The 16,930-nt window shown below is 52.7% G+C and overlaps 1 protein-coding gene across 7 annotated transcripts in view; it reads left to right on the top strand.

Moving 5' to 3' along the window:
• CTNNBIP1 (catenin beta interacting protein 1) overlaps nt 1-16,153 on the top strand; it is a 47,160-nt gene extending 31,007 nt beyond the window's left edge. For 4 of the 7 annotated variants that reach the window (XM_070474258.1, XM_070474259.1, XM_070474260.1 and 1 more), the window contains 2 exons: nt 13,663-13,846; nt 15,495-16,153. In XM_070474258.1, the coding sequence (XP_070330359.1) occupies nt 13,663-13,846; nt 15,495-15,621 (311 nt within the window). In that variant the 3' untranslated portion in view covers nt 15,622-16,153. The remainder of the gene's footprint in view (nt 1-13,662; nt 13,847-15,494) is intronic. The other 3 variants (XM_070474261.1, XM_020888222.2, XM_020887712.2) reach the window with 2 other exon arrangements.
• Nucleotides 16,154-16,930: the final 777 nt, after the last annotated feature.

Below are 16,930 nucleotides of genomic sequence, written 5' to 3'. Positions count from 1 at the left end.
ACCCTGCCCATCATCTTCATTCAGTCCTTTCCTTTTGTTCTCATTACACTGGCTTGGAATTATTGGCTATTAAATCGTGCAGCCAGGAGCCTGTCTGGTGTGAGCAGGCTCCCAGGAACTGGGCCCTGGTGGATGTGTTTGCTGACCCCCAAGGCCAGGGAGGAGAGCCACTCTGGCACACAGGCCAGCTTTTCTTGAGGCTGCCCTTGTTCTCCTGGATGTCACAGGCAGGGCTCTGCCCTGGCATGGGGCCCGGTTCCCGAGCTCTGACGCTGGGTGTGACCCGGCCTGTGCACCCAGCTCAGCAGAAATGTACAGGGTGTTCCGGCGGCTCCAACAGCTCCTGGGTCGGCCGCTCGCCCTGGCCACACTCATGCCACAGCCTGTTCCACACCAGCTGCGCTGTCAGCCACCGCTGGGAGAGGAGGAGATGAGGGGTGTGTCCCTGCCCCTGTCCTGGGATATCTCTTGTGGGAGAGGCCTTTTCTTTTCCAGGACTGATCTGGGTTTTAGTGTGAGTCCCTCTTCTCTGCTCCTGAAACCCTCCTGCTTTCTGAGTTCCTGGGGCATCACATTTTCTGCCAGCCTGGTCTTGGGTCACTGGGCTAACCTGATTTTGAGTTAAGACTACTACTAGAAGACTACTAAGACTACTTCTAGAAGAATGCTCTTAATGGGAAAAATCAAAAGAAGCTATAAAACTGTATGTCAGTGTAGAAAATGCTACCACATGTACTACCCTGCCCCCGCCCATATCCACATACTCATGCATAGAACAGAAAAAGCGGAAAGAATATTTAGCAGGTTGTTTATAGAAAATTTTGATAGAGGGTGGGACCATATAAGGCACCTTGAGTTTCTAAGTCACACACTTTTCTGCTAAAACTAATTTTTTAACATTGCACATACATTTTTTTTTTTTTTTGGACAATAAGGGGAAATTTTTTTTTTTTAGTCTGTGAACTTTTATTTTTGGTTTTCTAGTTTTCTTTCTTTTCTATCTTTCTTTTTCTTTTAAAAATTGAAGTATAGTTGATTTACAATGTTGAATTATTTCCTCCTATATAGCAAAGTGATTCAGTTATGCACATATATGCATTCTTTTTTTAATATACTTTTCCATTATGGTTTATCATAGGATACTGAATATAGCGCTCTGTGCTAAAGATTAGGACCTTGTTGTTTAAAAGGGAAGTTTTAAAAAGTACTTTTTATCTTGCTTGGCTAAACCAACAATTGAAAACAAACTCTGTTGAGTTATTTAAGGCAGTCATGGTGACCTCACCTGGCCTGAAACTGCTGAGCAGTCAGGAGTGAGCTGTGGGCGTGTGGCTGTGAATTTGTGGTGTTGGAATCTGGACCCTCCCTGGTTTGGGGCATCCACAGACAGCCAGGCTGGCCTTGGGTACTTCTCTCTCTTGGGAACAGACTCCTGGGACTAAACCTGGAGCCGGGGGGTGGGGGGGGGAATATCTGGGGAGACGGTTCTCTGCTGCTGGGGTGTCCTTCAGTCTGCCTCTCCTCCCACGGTCACCTCTGACCTGAACCACTGAGAAAACAGGCTTCAGAAAGGCCTGAAGGAGAATTCCCTGGGGTGTGAGTTGGAAGGGGGGAGGGGTCAGCAGTGCCTGAAAGAGCTTCCGGAGCACACTGTATTTCCTTTATCTCTTGCACTGTGGAGGTTCAAGCCTGAGAGCAGGACCCTACATTTCTGACCATGCCGTTGGGCCACGTGGGGCTCGAATAACATTCTAGCCTCTCCACTTTCTTCATCGGCAGAGCCGCCCGCAGCTGATGCCATAGAGCCTGTTGCTCTCAGAGGCTCAGGCACAGCCCAGGTGGCAAAAGCTCAAGATCGTTGCTTTCATTGCTCAGGACGCCAGCATGAAAAGCCCAGAAAGGCCTAGGAGCATTTGGGGTGGTGGGCAGGGCGGTCCCAGAGAAGCCTGGTGTGGGCGCCTCCTGCCACTAGGTGGCACTGTCTCTCAGCAGATGCCCTTGCTCTGCTCCTGGGAGCCCTTGCAGCTCTTACCTCTGCTGTACCAGCTGCCCTCGGTAGGGGGCCTGGGCCGCCCCTTCACCCGTCAGGGTGTGGCAGTCGGTCCTAGGGTCCTGCCCACCACCTTAGACCTGTCCATGCTTCTCCTCTGAGGCTGGAGGGGTCTGGTTCCAGGAGCACTGCTTGCCCTCCCCAGACCCAGGGAGGAGAGCAGGCTGTGCATTGCTTACCTGGGCATTGCTCCCCCCACCCCCACATCCCATCCTTCCCCCTCTGAACGTGTCTTCAGTACCTGCTGGCTGCAGACAGCTGCTGGAGACCCTAGTGCACAAGCCTGCACCTTACGGCCTCACTGACTGGTTCCAGCAGAGGGTGTCGGTTGCCCCCACTACCCTGTACTGAAGCCAGGATGTACTGAAGCCTGCCTGGCCTCTGTTAATCCAAGACCACACTCGAAGTCTCTCAGTGACTTCCTACTGCCTTGAGGATACAGTCCGAACCCCTTAGCCATGATATGTGGGACCCCCCGCCCCCACTACTCTCCCGCCCTCAGCTCGCCCCCCCCCCACAACTACCTCCCCCACCTCTGCCCCAGACACCAGGACCTCATACTCCATAAACAGCCACAGTGAGTGGCTTTCTGCTCCCATCTCAAGCCTTGTGTATTCATGCCTTCCTGTCCCCGCATTTGCCTCTCAACGACCAGGAGCCCAGCACTGATGCGCCCCCTCCCCTGCCTCCCGCAGGCTGGGCCAGGCCCTCCTCTCGTCTCCACCACACACGTGCACCTCAGCTGTGCTGCTCCGCATGCTGTTTCCTGGTCCATCTCTGGACCAACTCTGAGCTCCTGTGGCTTCCCTCTTCACATTTGTGGGGCTTGGCCCCCCAGGCCCCCAGCATGTTCTTGGGTGAATAAATAGACTGGGCTCTGGGTCTGGAAGCTCAGAGTCCCCAGAAAGGCAGGAACGTGAAGCGCTGTCTCTTGGTCCCCATGGTGGCCGAGCAGACCCAACAGCTGAGTTTGAACCAAAGGCAGCCAGTGCTTCTCTGGGAAGATCACTTTGCTGAGAAGGCCTAGCTGTAGGCTCGGGGACAGAGAGCTGTAGCTTCCAGAATCAGGTTCAACAGAATGCTGAGTTCGTTCCTTTCTTGTCAGTGCTGTTCAATCTGTACCATATATTGATAATTTTTCCTGGCTATGAAAGAATGCATAATCATCATTGAAAGTGGTTGGGAAAGATAGAAACAGCAGAAGCGCCTAAAGGATTGACTCTGCAAATAGCTGAACCCATTACCTTGCGTTAGTTGCCCAGCAGGCTTTTAAAAAAAAAATGCGTGAATTTCCATTACAAAGTTGTAATGGATTTCCATATAATGTAAATATTATGATATCCATTTTAGCTTCCATTTTTTAGTTAGGATAATTTTGTTTAGTCACTAACATGTTTGACTCTTTTGCAACCCCCTGGACTGTATGTAGCCTGCCAGGCTTCTCTTTCCATGAAATTCTCCAGGCAAGAATACTGGAGTGTGTGGCCATTTCCTTCTCCAGGGCATCTTACTAACCCAGGGATTGAACCCATGGCTCCTGCATGGCAGGCAGATTGTTTACTGCCAAGCCACCCCGGAAGCCCTATGGGAATTTTACCGCGTCCTTGATTTCTGAGAAAGTGATTCAGCAAAATCACAGGATATGAGGCCATGTGGCTGTTGGACGTGTGGTTCTCATCTTTGCTGTTAATTATAATTAATTTAATTTCTTGAGCTCCTACTGTATGTCAGGTTCTGTGTCAAGTAGCACATAAAGTTACCCCAGGGAGTCCTCCCAACAGGGCTGTGAGGCAGAGGTGATCACAGCCCCACCTTCCCAATGAAAAAACAGGCCCTGAGAGGTTGAGTGAGATGCTCAAGGCCATAGGATCAGCTGTGTGGTTCCTGTCATGTGGTTCTAGATATGGCTTACAGGCCATATGTGTTTCCAAGCATAACAGTGTTTTACCTGAGGGGCAGGTGTGATGGAGGCGGTTATCATGGTGTTTCAGGAGGGCATGAAAAAAGTTGAAAGGGTTTCCTGTTGCTGTTTTCTGGACTTTTCACCTCTGGGCCCCTTTAAACATGTTCGCTCTGAGCTCTGTGTCTCTCCCTGACCCAGCGCTGCTTCCAGGATGAACACCTGGCCAGTGCCAGTTCCAGGCCCCCAGTGCACTTGGCAGAATCCCGCTTGTGGCCATTCACCTGCAGACCTGCCGTCCTCCAGCCATGCTCTGTGTGGACCCTCATCTGGCTGTCTTGGAGCTGGAGGGACCCTGTCAAGATGTGGCCCCTTGTGTTAAGGAAGCCCGTGTCCTTTATCTTGCCCTCTTCTTGGCCCTGGAGCTGTTCTTGCCCTCTTCTTGGCCTTGGCATGCTGGCTCCCCCAGCCTGTTCCAGCCTCTGTCTGATCACACTCTTTCTCAAAGAGACTTTCCAGGGAAAGGTCCCCAGCTTGAGCCAGCTGGGCGGTCCTGGGGCGCTGCTGGCTTTTCCCCGCTGAAGCCAAGGCTGCAGGCTCTGAGTCTGCTGCCAGAGAGCCTAAAATAGGTCATTTGGTCTCAGGGTTACACTGAGAGCCTTGTTAAAATAGCTGTGGTTGTGGGCAAGCCAGCGGGGAGCCAGGGCCTCAGGGGAGGGGAGGGGAGGGCAGGGCTCACCCCACCCAGTGCATAACTCCTCCGGGGATCAAGCAGGATCACCCCTCTACACGTCACCCCTCTTGACCCTTTTCAGCAGCACATGGGTAGGGGTTCTAGCTCCATCTGCCTTTCACAGCCAGCGTCCTTCCTGGAATCCTCTCCTTCACCCTCCAGCCTCTGCTCTTGCGCTCCTCTGCTGCCCTGTCTGCCCTTCCGGGGTTGGCCCTGAGTTCCTCCTCTGGCTCCTGAACCACCCGCGCATCTTTGCTTCCACGGAGCCCTTGTCACATCTCATTGGGAGCCCGCGGTCCAGCTCTGGCCGGCAGCGGGCGCTCTCCTGTCCTCATGGAGACAGGCTCCCTCTCTGTGCAGACCAGGCGCCAGGACCCCCCTCTGCCCACATGTGGCTCCCAGGCTTCTCCCAGGGCCTCCAGGTAATAACCAAGTCTGGATGAAATTGCAGGCAGGCCCCAGGAGAATGCCAGTCAGTGGGGTGGGAAGCTAATCTTTTTAAAGTTTAATCAACACTTTCATGAGAATTACTTGTAACCTAATAATGATAAACGTGAACTAAAAAAATCTCATATACATTGAATTCAACTGAAAAAATCAACCAGGAAGACTTGGTAGGAGATAATTTGTATCACAGAAAAAGAAAAAGGCTTAAGACAGGGTGACGATCATGCTGAGGAGCAGGCTGGTTGCTCTGTTCAGCATCTGGCTCTGGCCTGTGAAGGGTTGCCTTGACCTTCCCTCCTTCACTGGCGTGACATCTGCTATTATGTGGAGCTGAGAGCAGGGACCTCCAAGCCCTGTGCACCTCTGTACCTTCCTCCTGACACCCCCGGAAGAGGCAGACCTCTGTCCTGGAGAAGAGCATCAAGGGCCCCTGGGGTCAGCAATGGCTCTTTGCTGCCCACAGTCACCCATTGATCTGGATGCCAGGCAACGGCTCCCAGCCTCAAGCTGCCAGCGCAGCCAGGTAGATGGAAACAGGAGTAAACACATAAAGACCTCGGTGCAGATCCCAGGATGACTGACCCCATCGGCAGGGAACCCACCTAGAAAGCCCCAGAGAAAAGGTGCTGTCTGCCGGGTCTTGAAGGATTCACTGGTGACTCAGATGGTAAAGAGTCTGCCTGCAATGCCAGAGACCTGGGTTTGATCCCTGGGTTGGAAAGATCCCCTGGAGAAGGAAAAGGCTACCTACTGCAGTATTCTTGCCTGTAGAGTTCCATGGACAGAGGAGTCTGTCAGGCTACAGTCCATGGGGTCCCAAAGAGTTGGACACAACTGAGTGACTAATGCTGAAGGGTGTGCAGGAGTGCATGTGGACAGACAAGGAGAAGGATGGCACAGACCGAGGGAGTCCTGGAGCCTGCGCAGCCTGGGGCAAGTGTCCCCCAAGGGGCGAGTGTGGGTGGTAAGTGACTGGAAAGGCAAACAGGCGCGGAACAGGGTAAATTCTGGAGATGAGGCCATGGGGGATACCAGGACCTGAGGGGTGGGATGGCCAGGCCAGTGGCTGTCCATCTAGGGTGAGCGATGGGGAAAGGTCACAGGGCAGATGCTGGGGCAGAGAGACACCCGGAAGGTCACAGCAGTGTCCTGTGAGCAAGTGGGGGCGGGCTTGGAGGCGAGGCTGTGTGGACGGGGCTCCTGGACTGAGCAGCTACAGTGGAGGGGCAGGCAGGGGCCCCCCAAGTGGGCAGTGTGTGGGATCCTCCAGGAGCAGGCAGGGGTTAGGTTAGAACTCAGGTGTAAGGAGGGAGCAGATTTGGGGATTAGGTGTGGGTGAGGCCCCCCAGGGAAAGCAGGCAGAGGGAGGGGATGTGGAACCCTGTGAGCATAGCACCATGGCCAGCAGGGGGCACAGGGGAGCGCAGAAAGGAGGAGAGGATCAGCTGGCTTACCATCAGGGTCCCCAGGGTTCCTAATTAATGTCAGTGGTGACTTTTCCCAAAACAGTATCTGTGGATCCTGGCTGAAGCAGGCAGATTGCTGAGGGCTGGGAGTACATGGCGTGGAAGCAGGACAGAAGGTTGGATGAGAAGGGACAGCAGCTCAGGCGTGGGGACCGTTTGTAGCGTTGAGTTCTCAGAATGTGGGCCACAGACCACTGCACCTGAATCATGGAGGGCACTTACTAAAAAAATGCAGATGCCTGGGCCCCACCCCAGCCCTGCTGGATTAGCGTATCTGCCAGGTGGGCCTGGACATCTGCATTTGAAGCAAGACCCCAGGTGGTTGTGATTCCCTCCAGAATTTGAGAATATGCTGGGACTCTGGGTGAAGACCTGGCCCTTCCCCTGGAGATTCTGTCCCTTCACACAACTCTCTGTAGTCTAGGAGACATTGCATCGTAGGAGCCAAGAGACTTGATAAGGGGCACCTCACCTTGGAAAAAAGACCCTGATGCTGGAAAGATTGAAGGCAGGAGAAGAAGGGGACGACAGAGGGCGAGATGGTTGGATGGCATCACCGACTCAATGGACATGAGTTTGAGTAAACTCTGGGAGTTGGTGATGGACAGGCAAGCCTGGCATGCTGCAGTCCATGGGGTTGCAAAGAGTAGGACACAACTGAGTGACTGAACAACAATACCTTGGAAAACAACCCCCAGAGGCAGGATGTATGTGTTGGGCTCAGTGGAGTGCGGGAGGGGTGGGTGGCCTGGGGTTCCTGGGTCTAGAGCAGAGCAGGTGTAATGGTACCCCCAGAGTGGGACCCCACCAGGTGCTGTTTGGGATGTTTCATGCTGCAGATGTTATCTGGGTCAGTCCAATGGGGGGACAGGATACGTGTGTTTTGCAGATGAGGAAACCGAGGTGGATATGCAGGGACTAGGCAGGGTTCAGACTCTGGCCCAGGTACCCCTATCCACCTGAGGAGCCTACGCCTGGGGAGGCCCGCGTTGGCCTATCGGGAGGCCCAGTGCCTCTTCAGGAGCCCCCTTGCACCTAAGCCCATGTGCCCCGCCTTTTGCAGCCAGGGAACCCAGTGACATGGTTGCCAGCTTAGAGCCCAGAAAGTGTCACCAAGCCTGGAGCCCTCTTGGCTGCTGAGACCGTGGAGGATCTGGGGTGCTATTCCCATGGCAACCAGTGTCGTGCTGTCTCTGGGGAAAAGTCATCCTCTGGGAACTTGGGCAGCAGAGCTGAGAGGCACAGAACCCTGGGCTCCAGGGCTGCAGCTACTCAGAGAAGCACATGACACCCAGCAGGTCTGGGTCTCTGTGCAGGGAAGTCTAGTCCAGGGTGGGGCCCTGCCTCAGCCTGGTGGACACCTTCGCCCTTGGACGAGTGTCTTGGACCTGTTTTTCCATGAGGGAGCCTTGCTGCTTGGCTGATCTCCCCAGAGCAGGTAGCTGAGCCGTGCTGCTTGGGGTAGCCAGGTAGCTGAGTAGCAGATGCTGGTTGCCATGGATGGCAAGATAGTGACCTCAGGGGACCGAGAGGGAATGCCACAACCCAAGTGACGTGGTCAGAGAAGGGGAAAACAGCAGAAACGGGGATCACCCTGGATGCTTTGGAGCCTGTGGCCGTGTGCATGGAAGGATGACCCAGACCTGGCAGTTGTGGTTCCCTGGACAGTTTTGAAGAACTTTTACCAGTTAGCTCCCTCTGCAAAGTTAACTTTGCCCAAGTTAACCTCCAGCTGGACTTGGGAGTCTGTGTATGTGCACTAAGTAGCTTCAGTCATGTCTGACTCTTAGCAGCCCCATGGACTGTAGCCCGCCAGGCTTCTCTGACAATGGCGATTCTCTAGGCAAGAATACTGGAGTGGGTTGCCATTTCCTCCTCCAGGGAGACTCTGGGGGTTGGGGTTTTATTTCTGAGTTTTCCAGGCCCCGGTCCTTTGCCCTCATTAGGAAGAAGTCAGGAGGTCACAAGATCCCCAGCTCAGAAAGAAGTCGTCCTGGGAGATTCCAGCCAGGGGTGGGTGTGCGGTTTCAGAGCAGCTGGGGGACAGACTTGGAGGTGCCCATGACCCTGGATCAGGGGGTGTGGGTGTCCCCACCCATAGCAGATACTGGTGCTGGGCATCCCCCCTTTTCTCTGGTGACATCTGCACAGGGCTCTGTCCTGCACTGGGGGCCCTGGGGCTGGCAGCCTTGGAAGCTAGCCCAGGCTCTTGCACCTTCTGTCAGTTTCTTGGGGAGGGTTTACCCTCAGGGTTCCCACCTCCTGTGAGCGCAGGCTCCTCCTCTGAGCTGGGCTTTAGGGGAGCCACAGCAGAGCAAGCGCTTTGCTGGATGGAGGCTGGAACTGCACGGTTAGCACATCCCAGGAGTCAGGAGGCTCTGTCTATTCCTTCCACCACCTGGTCTCTCTGTCTCCGCAGGATCCCTCTTGGAGAGGGTCAGGGGTGGTATCTGGAGCCGTCCTTGTGGGCCCTGGGACTAGGCCTGCTCCAGTGAGGGTCTGTGCCTCCTGGAAAGGGGTGGGTTTTCCACTAGGATGTCCCCTGCTGGGTCTGAGAAACAGGCCTTCCGTGCCCTTCCGGCATCCGTTGCTTCAGGGCTGCAGTCATCTCCCCTGTTCCTCTTTCCTGCTCTTTTTCACCCCTGGGCCTTTCTCCAGACCCGGCTGCTCCTTGCCGGTCTGCCCCACACCCTGCAGAGAACTGCTCCCCAATGGCAGCATGCTGGTTCCCTTCAGAGAGCCAGGCCGGGCTGGGGCCGCGGGTGGCGCTGGTGTGTGGAGCCTGTACTGGGCTTTTGATTCTGTTGGTGTGAATTCACCCTGAGCTTGCAAACAGACCAGTGACCCCATTGTCTGTCTCCCGCCCCCAGCTGGGGGCCGGCTTCCCTTTTCTAAGCTCCTGAATGTTTGTCATTTTTCTCTCCCCAGTCACTTGACTGGACTCCATTAAAGAGGCAGAGCTGAAGTGGAACATGGGACGGAAAGGCCCACTGGGTGCTCGGCTCTGGTTCAGAGAGCTACGTCCTCCCCAGCGCCTTGGCCCCGCTCTCCACAGCAGGCGAGCCATGGGACTAGGGGGGCATCTGGCAGAGCAGTGGGCCCAGGCAGGGGACAGGGTCTGGCCAGGCGCCTGCTGGGTGGGCCTTCTGGACTCCACGTTCAGTTTACTCTAGGGCATCCACCCCAGGCCTGCTTCTGTGTGCTTTGCGAGTCCTGGGTCTTGCTTCCATTCTTGTGGGGGCAGGTATATGGGTGCACACTCTGCCAGGAGCAGCCTCAGTGCTCAGGGTAACTGGGGCAGGACCGGTTATTTCCTTGTCCTCGTAGAAAACGACAGCACGTGTCGTGCCGCGTGCGTGGTCTTCCGAGTCTGTACCGGGTCTTCACTCTGTCTCTGATTCACCAGGTTGTTTCATCTCTCTGAGCTCCTCACCTCTAACGATTCATCCTGTGTCGCTGTTTTAGACATCGAGGTCAGGGAAAGCCAGGGGAGGTTACTGTGCACCGACTGGCGTGAAGTGTGAGAGCTGTGAGATGGACTTGGGAAGAGCACTGAGGCCAGGGAAGGAGCAGGTGCAAAGGCCTGAGGCTCAGGTTCCTGTGCCTGAAGGACAGGCAGGAGCGCCTGTGGCTGGAACTGGGTGAAGGTGGAGGAGGCGTATGGAAGGAGGGGAGGAGGCAGCCAGAGGCCTGATTGCACTGGATCTTGCAGCTACAGGGTGAGTTTGGAGTTTCCCTTGAGTGTGATGAGAAATCGTACAATAAGCCACCTTTGGAGAGTTTTGAACAGAGGAGCGGCAGGAGCTGACTCCTGGTTTTATCTTCCTTCTGACTGCAGTGTGGAGAATGGATTGTCAGGGGCTAGAGTGGAGAGATCCAGGGAAAGAGGGTGCAGGGGGCTAATGAGAGGGGTAGTGGTGGCCTGGACCAGGGTGGCAGTCGAGGAATGGTGATGAGTTCAGGATGCATTTTAAAAGTAGAGTCAGCAGGACTGGCTGATGTGTTGTATGTGGAGTGTGTGTGAGAGAGAAGGAATCAGGAAGACGCCGGAGTTGGAGGTGCCATCGCCTGAGGTGGCGGAGGCTGCAGGTACGCAGGCTTGGGGGCTGCACCGTTTGACCTTCCACCAGCAGTGTCTAAGGGTGCCAGTTTCTCCTGAATGCTTGCTATCATCTGTCTTTTGATTCCAGCTGGCCAGTGGCTATGAAGCGATATCTCCTGGTGGTTTTTATTTGCATTTCCATAACGAATGATGATATTGGGCATCTTTTCATGCACACGTTGACCATTCACATATCTTCGTTGGAAAAATATCTATTTGAATTCTTTGCCCATTTTAAACATTTGAGTCATTTAACTTTTTATTATTATTGAATTGTGTTATTTTTATATTCTTGATATGAATCCCTTACCAGATTTGCAAATATTTTCTCTCATTATGTAGGTTGTCTTCACTTTTTTTAATAGTATTTTTTGAAGCATAAAAGCTTTTAACCTTGATAAAGCCCAACTTATATATATATATATATTTTTTCCTTTTGTTAATGGTGCCTTGGGTGTCTTATCTAAGAAACCATTTTCTAACCCAAGACTATGAAGATTTACTCCTGTTTTCTTCTAAGAGTTTTATACTTCAGCTCTTAGAATATTTAGGTCACTGCTTCATTTTGAGTTAATTTTTGTGTATGGCACAAAACAAGGGTTCAGCTTCATCTTTTACATGTAAGTATATCCAATTGTCTCAGCACCATTTGTTCAGTTCTTTCAAATTGAACCCTTGGCACCTTTGTCAAAATTTAATTGACCACTAATGGAAGGGTTTATTTCTGGATTCCCAATTCTGTTCCCTTGATCTATGCCAGTTCTACCCAGACTTGTTTACTGTAGCTTTGTAGTAAGTTTTAAAATTCAAAAGTGTGGGTCCAACCTTGTTCTTTTTTTTCAAGATTATTTTGGCTATTCTGGATGCTTTGCATTCCCATATGAATTTTAGGAGTAGGTTGCCAATTTCTGTAAGAAAGGCAGCTGGGGTTTGATAGAAATTGTTGAATTTCGTCCAGCAGTGTTTTGTTGTGTTTTTTTTTTTTTTTAATTTATTTTTGGTTGCACTGGGTCTTGGTTGCTGTGTGCAAGTTTCTCTAGTTCTGATGAGCAGCAGTTTCTCCTGCTGGAGAGCACGAGCTCCAGGCACGCAGCCTTGAGTGGTTGCAGCCCTTGGGCTCAGTAGTCGCAGCTCTCGGGCTCTAGAGCTCGGGCTTGGTGGTTGAGATGCACGGACATATTTGCTGCACAGCATGTGGGATCTTCCCAGACCAGGGCTCGAACCCATGTTCCCGCATTGGCAGGCAGATTCTTATCCACTGTGCCTCCAGAGAAGTCCTTAGTAATGTTTTAGACATTGATGTTTTGTTCTTTTTAGAGTTCAAAGTTTGTACTCCATTTGTTAAATTTATTCCTAGGGATTTTATTATTTTTGCTGCTACTGTAAATGAAATTATTTTCTTAATTTCATTTTCAAACTATTCATTCCTAGTTTATAGAAATACAAATGGTTTTTGGTATATTGACCTTATATCCTGCGACTTTAACTTATTAGTTCTAGTAATCTTTCAGTAGATTCCTTGGATTTCCTATATGTGAGATCCATATCATCTACAAATACAGTTTTACTTCTTTCTTTCCAATTTGAATGGCTTTTATTTCTTTTTTTTGTCAAATTGCCCTGGATAGAACCTTAAACATAGTATTGAATAGAAGTGGTGAGAGTGGATTTTGTCTACTTGTTCCTAATCTTGAAGGGAGAGAGCTTTCAGTCTTTACCATTAAGTATGATAATAGCTGTGATTTTTTAGTAGATGCCCTTTATCTGGTTGAAGAAGTTCCCTTTTATTCCTAGTGTGTTGGGTGTTTTTTATCATGAAGGGGTATTGAATTTTGTCAGATGTGTTTTCTGTGTCTATTCGTATGATTATATAGTTATAGTTTTTGTTCTTTTTTCTATTGATAGGAGTTATTACATTAAGTGATTTTGGGGTATTGAGCCAACCTTGCATTCCTGGGATAATGTCACTTGGTCAGAGTATATAATCCTTTTTATATGTTGCTTGCTAGTATTTTGTGAGTGTTCTTGCATACCATAGATGTTGTGAATATATGTATTCATAAGAGATACTGGTCTGTAGTTCTCATTCCTTGTGATGTCTTCATCTGGTTTTGGCTTTCTTTATCTTTAATGGCTCAGAGAGTGTGGAACAGGAGAGACCGATCAGCTTTTCCCCTCCCATACTCACTGCATCTGGTGGGGAAGGACAAATAGAAGCTTTGAGCCCACGTCCAGACAGGGTCGGCAAAGGTACCAATGAGATATACCAGCCTCGTCTGTAAAATGAGATGGTAAACCTAGCTGATGGCCCAGAGGCGGTGAGCTGGGCCTGCTGGCTTCTCTGTAGTATCTTCTTGTTGTGAGCCCTGCATTTCCAGGACAGAGCCTCTAAGGAAGGCCCCATAGTCTGGCCTCAAAGGAGAAGGAGGGCTTATGAGGGTCAATTTTGGAGATCCCTCCTGGCTCTAAAGCTCGAAGAACTTGAATCATAATAATGAACTAAGCAGCTCACTCTCCACTGGGTGATGGGCCCCAATTCCGTGGAGAAGAGGAAGGGGAAGGGCCACATCCTCGCCTCACAGCCCGCAGGGTCAGGCCCTTGTCGAGTGATGAATGCCAGGCCAACCAGTGTAAGAAAGGTCAGAGGAGGCTCTGGAAGAGCCTGCCCTGCTCTGGGTCCCCAAAGGGAAGCAGGTCCCTGGTGGTGAGCCCTGGAAAACAATGAGTCCTTTAGGAACAGATCAGAGCTGGGGTGGGCAGTGGCCCTCTGGGCCCTTCATGCACCGGCTCCAGCAGCAGGGTGGGAGGCCCTGTAAACAGGAGCCGTGGGTCCCCGGCCCTCTCTGCCCCAGCCAGGGATGGGCCGACCAGCTGGCGGAGCAGCCCTGGCGCAGATGTCTTGTTAGGGAGTTGCTGGAGTCCCTCAATGACCTTGAGGAGGTGACTTCTTTCTCCATCTCTCAGAGTGCAGCCCAGGTACACTCATCCTGCAGCCCCTGCGTCTGGGCTCCTCCAAGGAACTGATGGCCATTCCCTCTGCAGACTCACTCTTCCCTCCTGGGATGGCTGGTGCTATTTTTGTGCCTGCAGCTCAGCACAGAGGCCCAAGGTCCCTGCAAGCAAGCCCACAGGACAGGACAGGAAAGCAGTGAGTGGGCTGCCACTGTGCATTGCCTCTTTTGCTGACAACTCCCCTTTACCAGTCTCCCTCCAGCCCCCTCCTGCTTAGCGAGCTGGAGAGTCGGCACTCGGGAAAAGCCAGCATCTGTTAGGTAACTGGCTCAGCTGCCATGCAGGGTATGATGTAATCTTGGATCCTGTGGTTGCTAGGAAAATTCTGCCCGCAGTGATATTGCGTGGTCCGAGGAGCGAGGCGAGTACAGAATGTTCCCGAGAAGACAGGGGAAGGATTGCTAGGGCTTCCCAAGCACAGGAGCCCAGAGAAGTTGGATGATCCGAGCTCCTTTCTAGAAGCTTGTTCCCCTTGGCGGGAATAGAGGTTGTGCTGGTAGCAGCAGAACATCAAGTCAGGTGGGGTTGTGCGGCACAGTGACTCCCCTTGGCAGCGGCACCTTGGTGCTCTGGTGCCAAACTGCAGACACTTGTCTGTCATGTGACATCCTTCTGGAGGGGCCCTCCTCCTGCAGAACCAGGGTTGGGTGCCTCCTCCTCCGCTCCTCCCGGCAGGACAGTTAAGGAAAGAGGCAGGAGGAAGCTGCCTTGGGAAGTGGCAACTCCCTGCAGCTTGGAAGGAGCTGACCCACGCCATGCCCTGGGGGGTGGATGGTGGTGGAGTCCTGCCCTCTCTCCAGTTTCCCATGCCAGCAGCTCCACCAGGCATCACTCCCCCTGCCCCCCACCGCCCGCTCAGTGGCCCCACACCCCCTGTGTTGCTGTTCCAACCCTCCCCTCCCAGGGAGAATTCCTCCAGCAGAACAGAAGTAGGTTTGAAGGGCTACAGGCAATTGACTGCTCTTTAACGTTCAGGGCATGACCAAGAACCTAGGTTTGGAAAAAAGGGGAGAGACTCCTGCCTGGGCAGGATCCAGGCACAGGAGGCAGAGCGGGACCTGCAGGTGACCTCACCTGCCCCACAGGGCCTGTGCTCAGTCCTTCCTCCCCAGCAGCTTCGGGGGAGGCAGGTCAGCATTCCAGGCTTTCCCCCACCTCCCTCCTGCCTTTTCTGGCTGCAAGTCAGAGCCTGTCTCAGGGAAAACAAGACAAAGGAAGTGGTTTCATGAGACCCTGGACCAGAATCCTCAAATCAACCATGAAAAATAGCAATAGAAAGATTATGGCCATTATTTGTCTCTGTAGGAGCCAGGCTGGAAATGGGCCTGGCTGTGCTGCTCTGAGCAGGTGATGGGGTTTGGACAAAGAGGAATGACTGCTAGAAATCAGGAGGGAGATCCTCCCAAAGGATGGAGGCCAGAGTCTTAAGGAAGAGGGCATTTCCCAAGGGCCCCTGGCTGTGGTGACCCTGGAGCAAGGGTCACCAGCAGAGAGAGCCCTGCTCAGAACAGCAGCCTGGGTTCTTGTCCTGCTCCCCGCTCTTGGAGGTGTAGCCTAGAGTGAGCCTCTAAGCTTCACTCTGACAACCTGCTGCCCAGGCCCTGCAGCTGGGTTGCTGGTGAATCCTGGCCAGGCTGTAGGGGAGGCTCAAGAGGGGCAGTGGGCTTCCCAAGAAGCACTTTGTTCTCAGAAAGCACCCCTCCTGGGAGGACTGACGCCTCATGGGGGCTGCAGCCCAGCACCAGAGGCCCATCCAGCAGCGGTTCTCTCCCCACGGTCTGCAGGTGCGGAGGACGTAGTGATGGCGTTTTCCAGGTCGGAGACGGAGGACCGGAGGCAGTAGCTGCAACCCCGGTGGAACACCCTGGAAGCTGGCCAAGGCCAGGAGATCTGTGTGGACCTCACCGCTGAGTGGCAGAGGGTCATCTCCCCTCCCCTTGGCTCCCCACCCCACCCCACCCTGCCCCACCCCACGGCCACTCAGCATCCTCGGGGGAGACACCAACGGTGTGGTCACGATTGGCTTAAAGGGACGGACTCATGATTGGCTGCAGGAAGAAACCTTTTTATTTTTAAATCTTGACCAATGGAAACCTTTTTATTTTTATTTTCTGACTATTATTTTAAAAAAAGGAAAAAAAATTCGCGCCTCGGGTGTATGGCTTCCCAAGAAGCTCTCCGAGCTCTGGTGCTTTATTTGGGTCACTCTTTAGGAACATGAGGAGGTCCGATTGGCGGCTTAAACTGGAAAAGGATTTGATTGGCTGGCTAATGGGAACCTTTTTTTTTTTTTCTTTTTTGATTGGCTGCAGGTGTTAGGCTGATCACACCAGCTCCTCTCTTTTGAGTGTCGAAAACAGGGTTTGGGACATTGGTTGTTATATTTGACTTGAAAAAAAGAAAGAAAGAAACCAAGTGCGCTTTGCAATATTTATTACACAAAGAGCCTGCTGCTGTTTTCATGTGTTTTGTGTTTGCCTTCTACTGGTTTAGGTGTGTTTCGTTTTCCATTGGCTCACCCATGACTTCTGCCACCATGGGCCACCCACCAGCCCTGTGGTGGGTAGGCCCTCTCCAGTGAGGTGGGGGGGGGAGTCCACCTGGAGAGTGCATTTGCATTAATGACCACACCTGGCTTCATCAGCAAGGGGACCTCCCCCTTCAGGACCCCAAGCAGGATCCACAGCTGGAAAACAGAGCCCCCAAGGTTGTCCTGAATGAGCAGCCCAGAGCCTAAAGGAGACCATTCATCAGGATCACTTCCACGAGTTGGCAACCAGCCAGCCTCCCTCAGTGAGGGTGGAATCGCTCACTTGCACCGTCCGGGCCTCTCCAGCCTGCCCTCATTGAGCAGGGAGCCTCTTTCCCTTCAGTCATCGTTCCCTCTGTAGCCAACTTCCTGAGATCTCATCTGGGCAGGAGCTGCTCTCAGCCCTAAGACCCCAAAACGTAGCAGAGGTCTCTGCCTGGGAGCCCAGAACCCACACCAAGGCCTCAGTTTGGCTTACAAGGCCCAGGAGGCCTTTGGCTTCATCCACCCCGCTCCCCCACCATCGCCCCCAGGCTCCTCCCTCAGTGTGTGCTGCCAGGGCAGTGGGTCCTGACCAGCCCCCAGAGGCCTCTCATCCGCGGCTGTGCCCTTCACTTCGGAAGGCTGTCTCCCCATGGCAGCTTGGAAGGAACAGTGTCATTGTTTATTTATAAAGTGCCCTTTGGGACA

Source organism: Odocoileus virginianus, chromosome 11, assembly GCF_023699985.2.
Source record: "Odocoileus virginianus isolate 20LAN1187 ecotype Illinois chromosome 11, Ovbor_1.2, whole genome shotgun sequence".
In the NCBI taxonomy this organism is placed as follows: Eukaryota; Metazoa; Chordata; class Mammalia; order Artiodactyla; family Cervidae; genus Odocoileus; species Odocoileus virginianus.
This window is presented reverse-complemented; position numbering and strand designations above follow the sequence as displayed.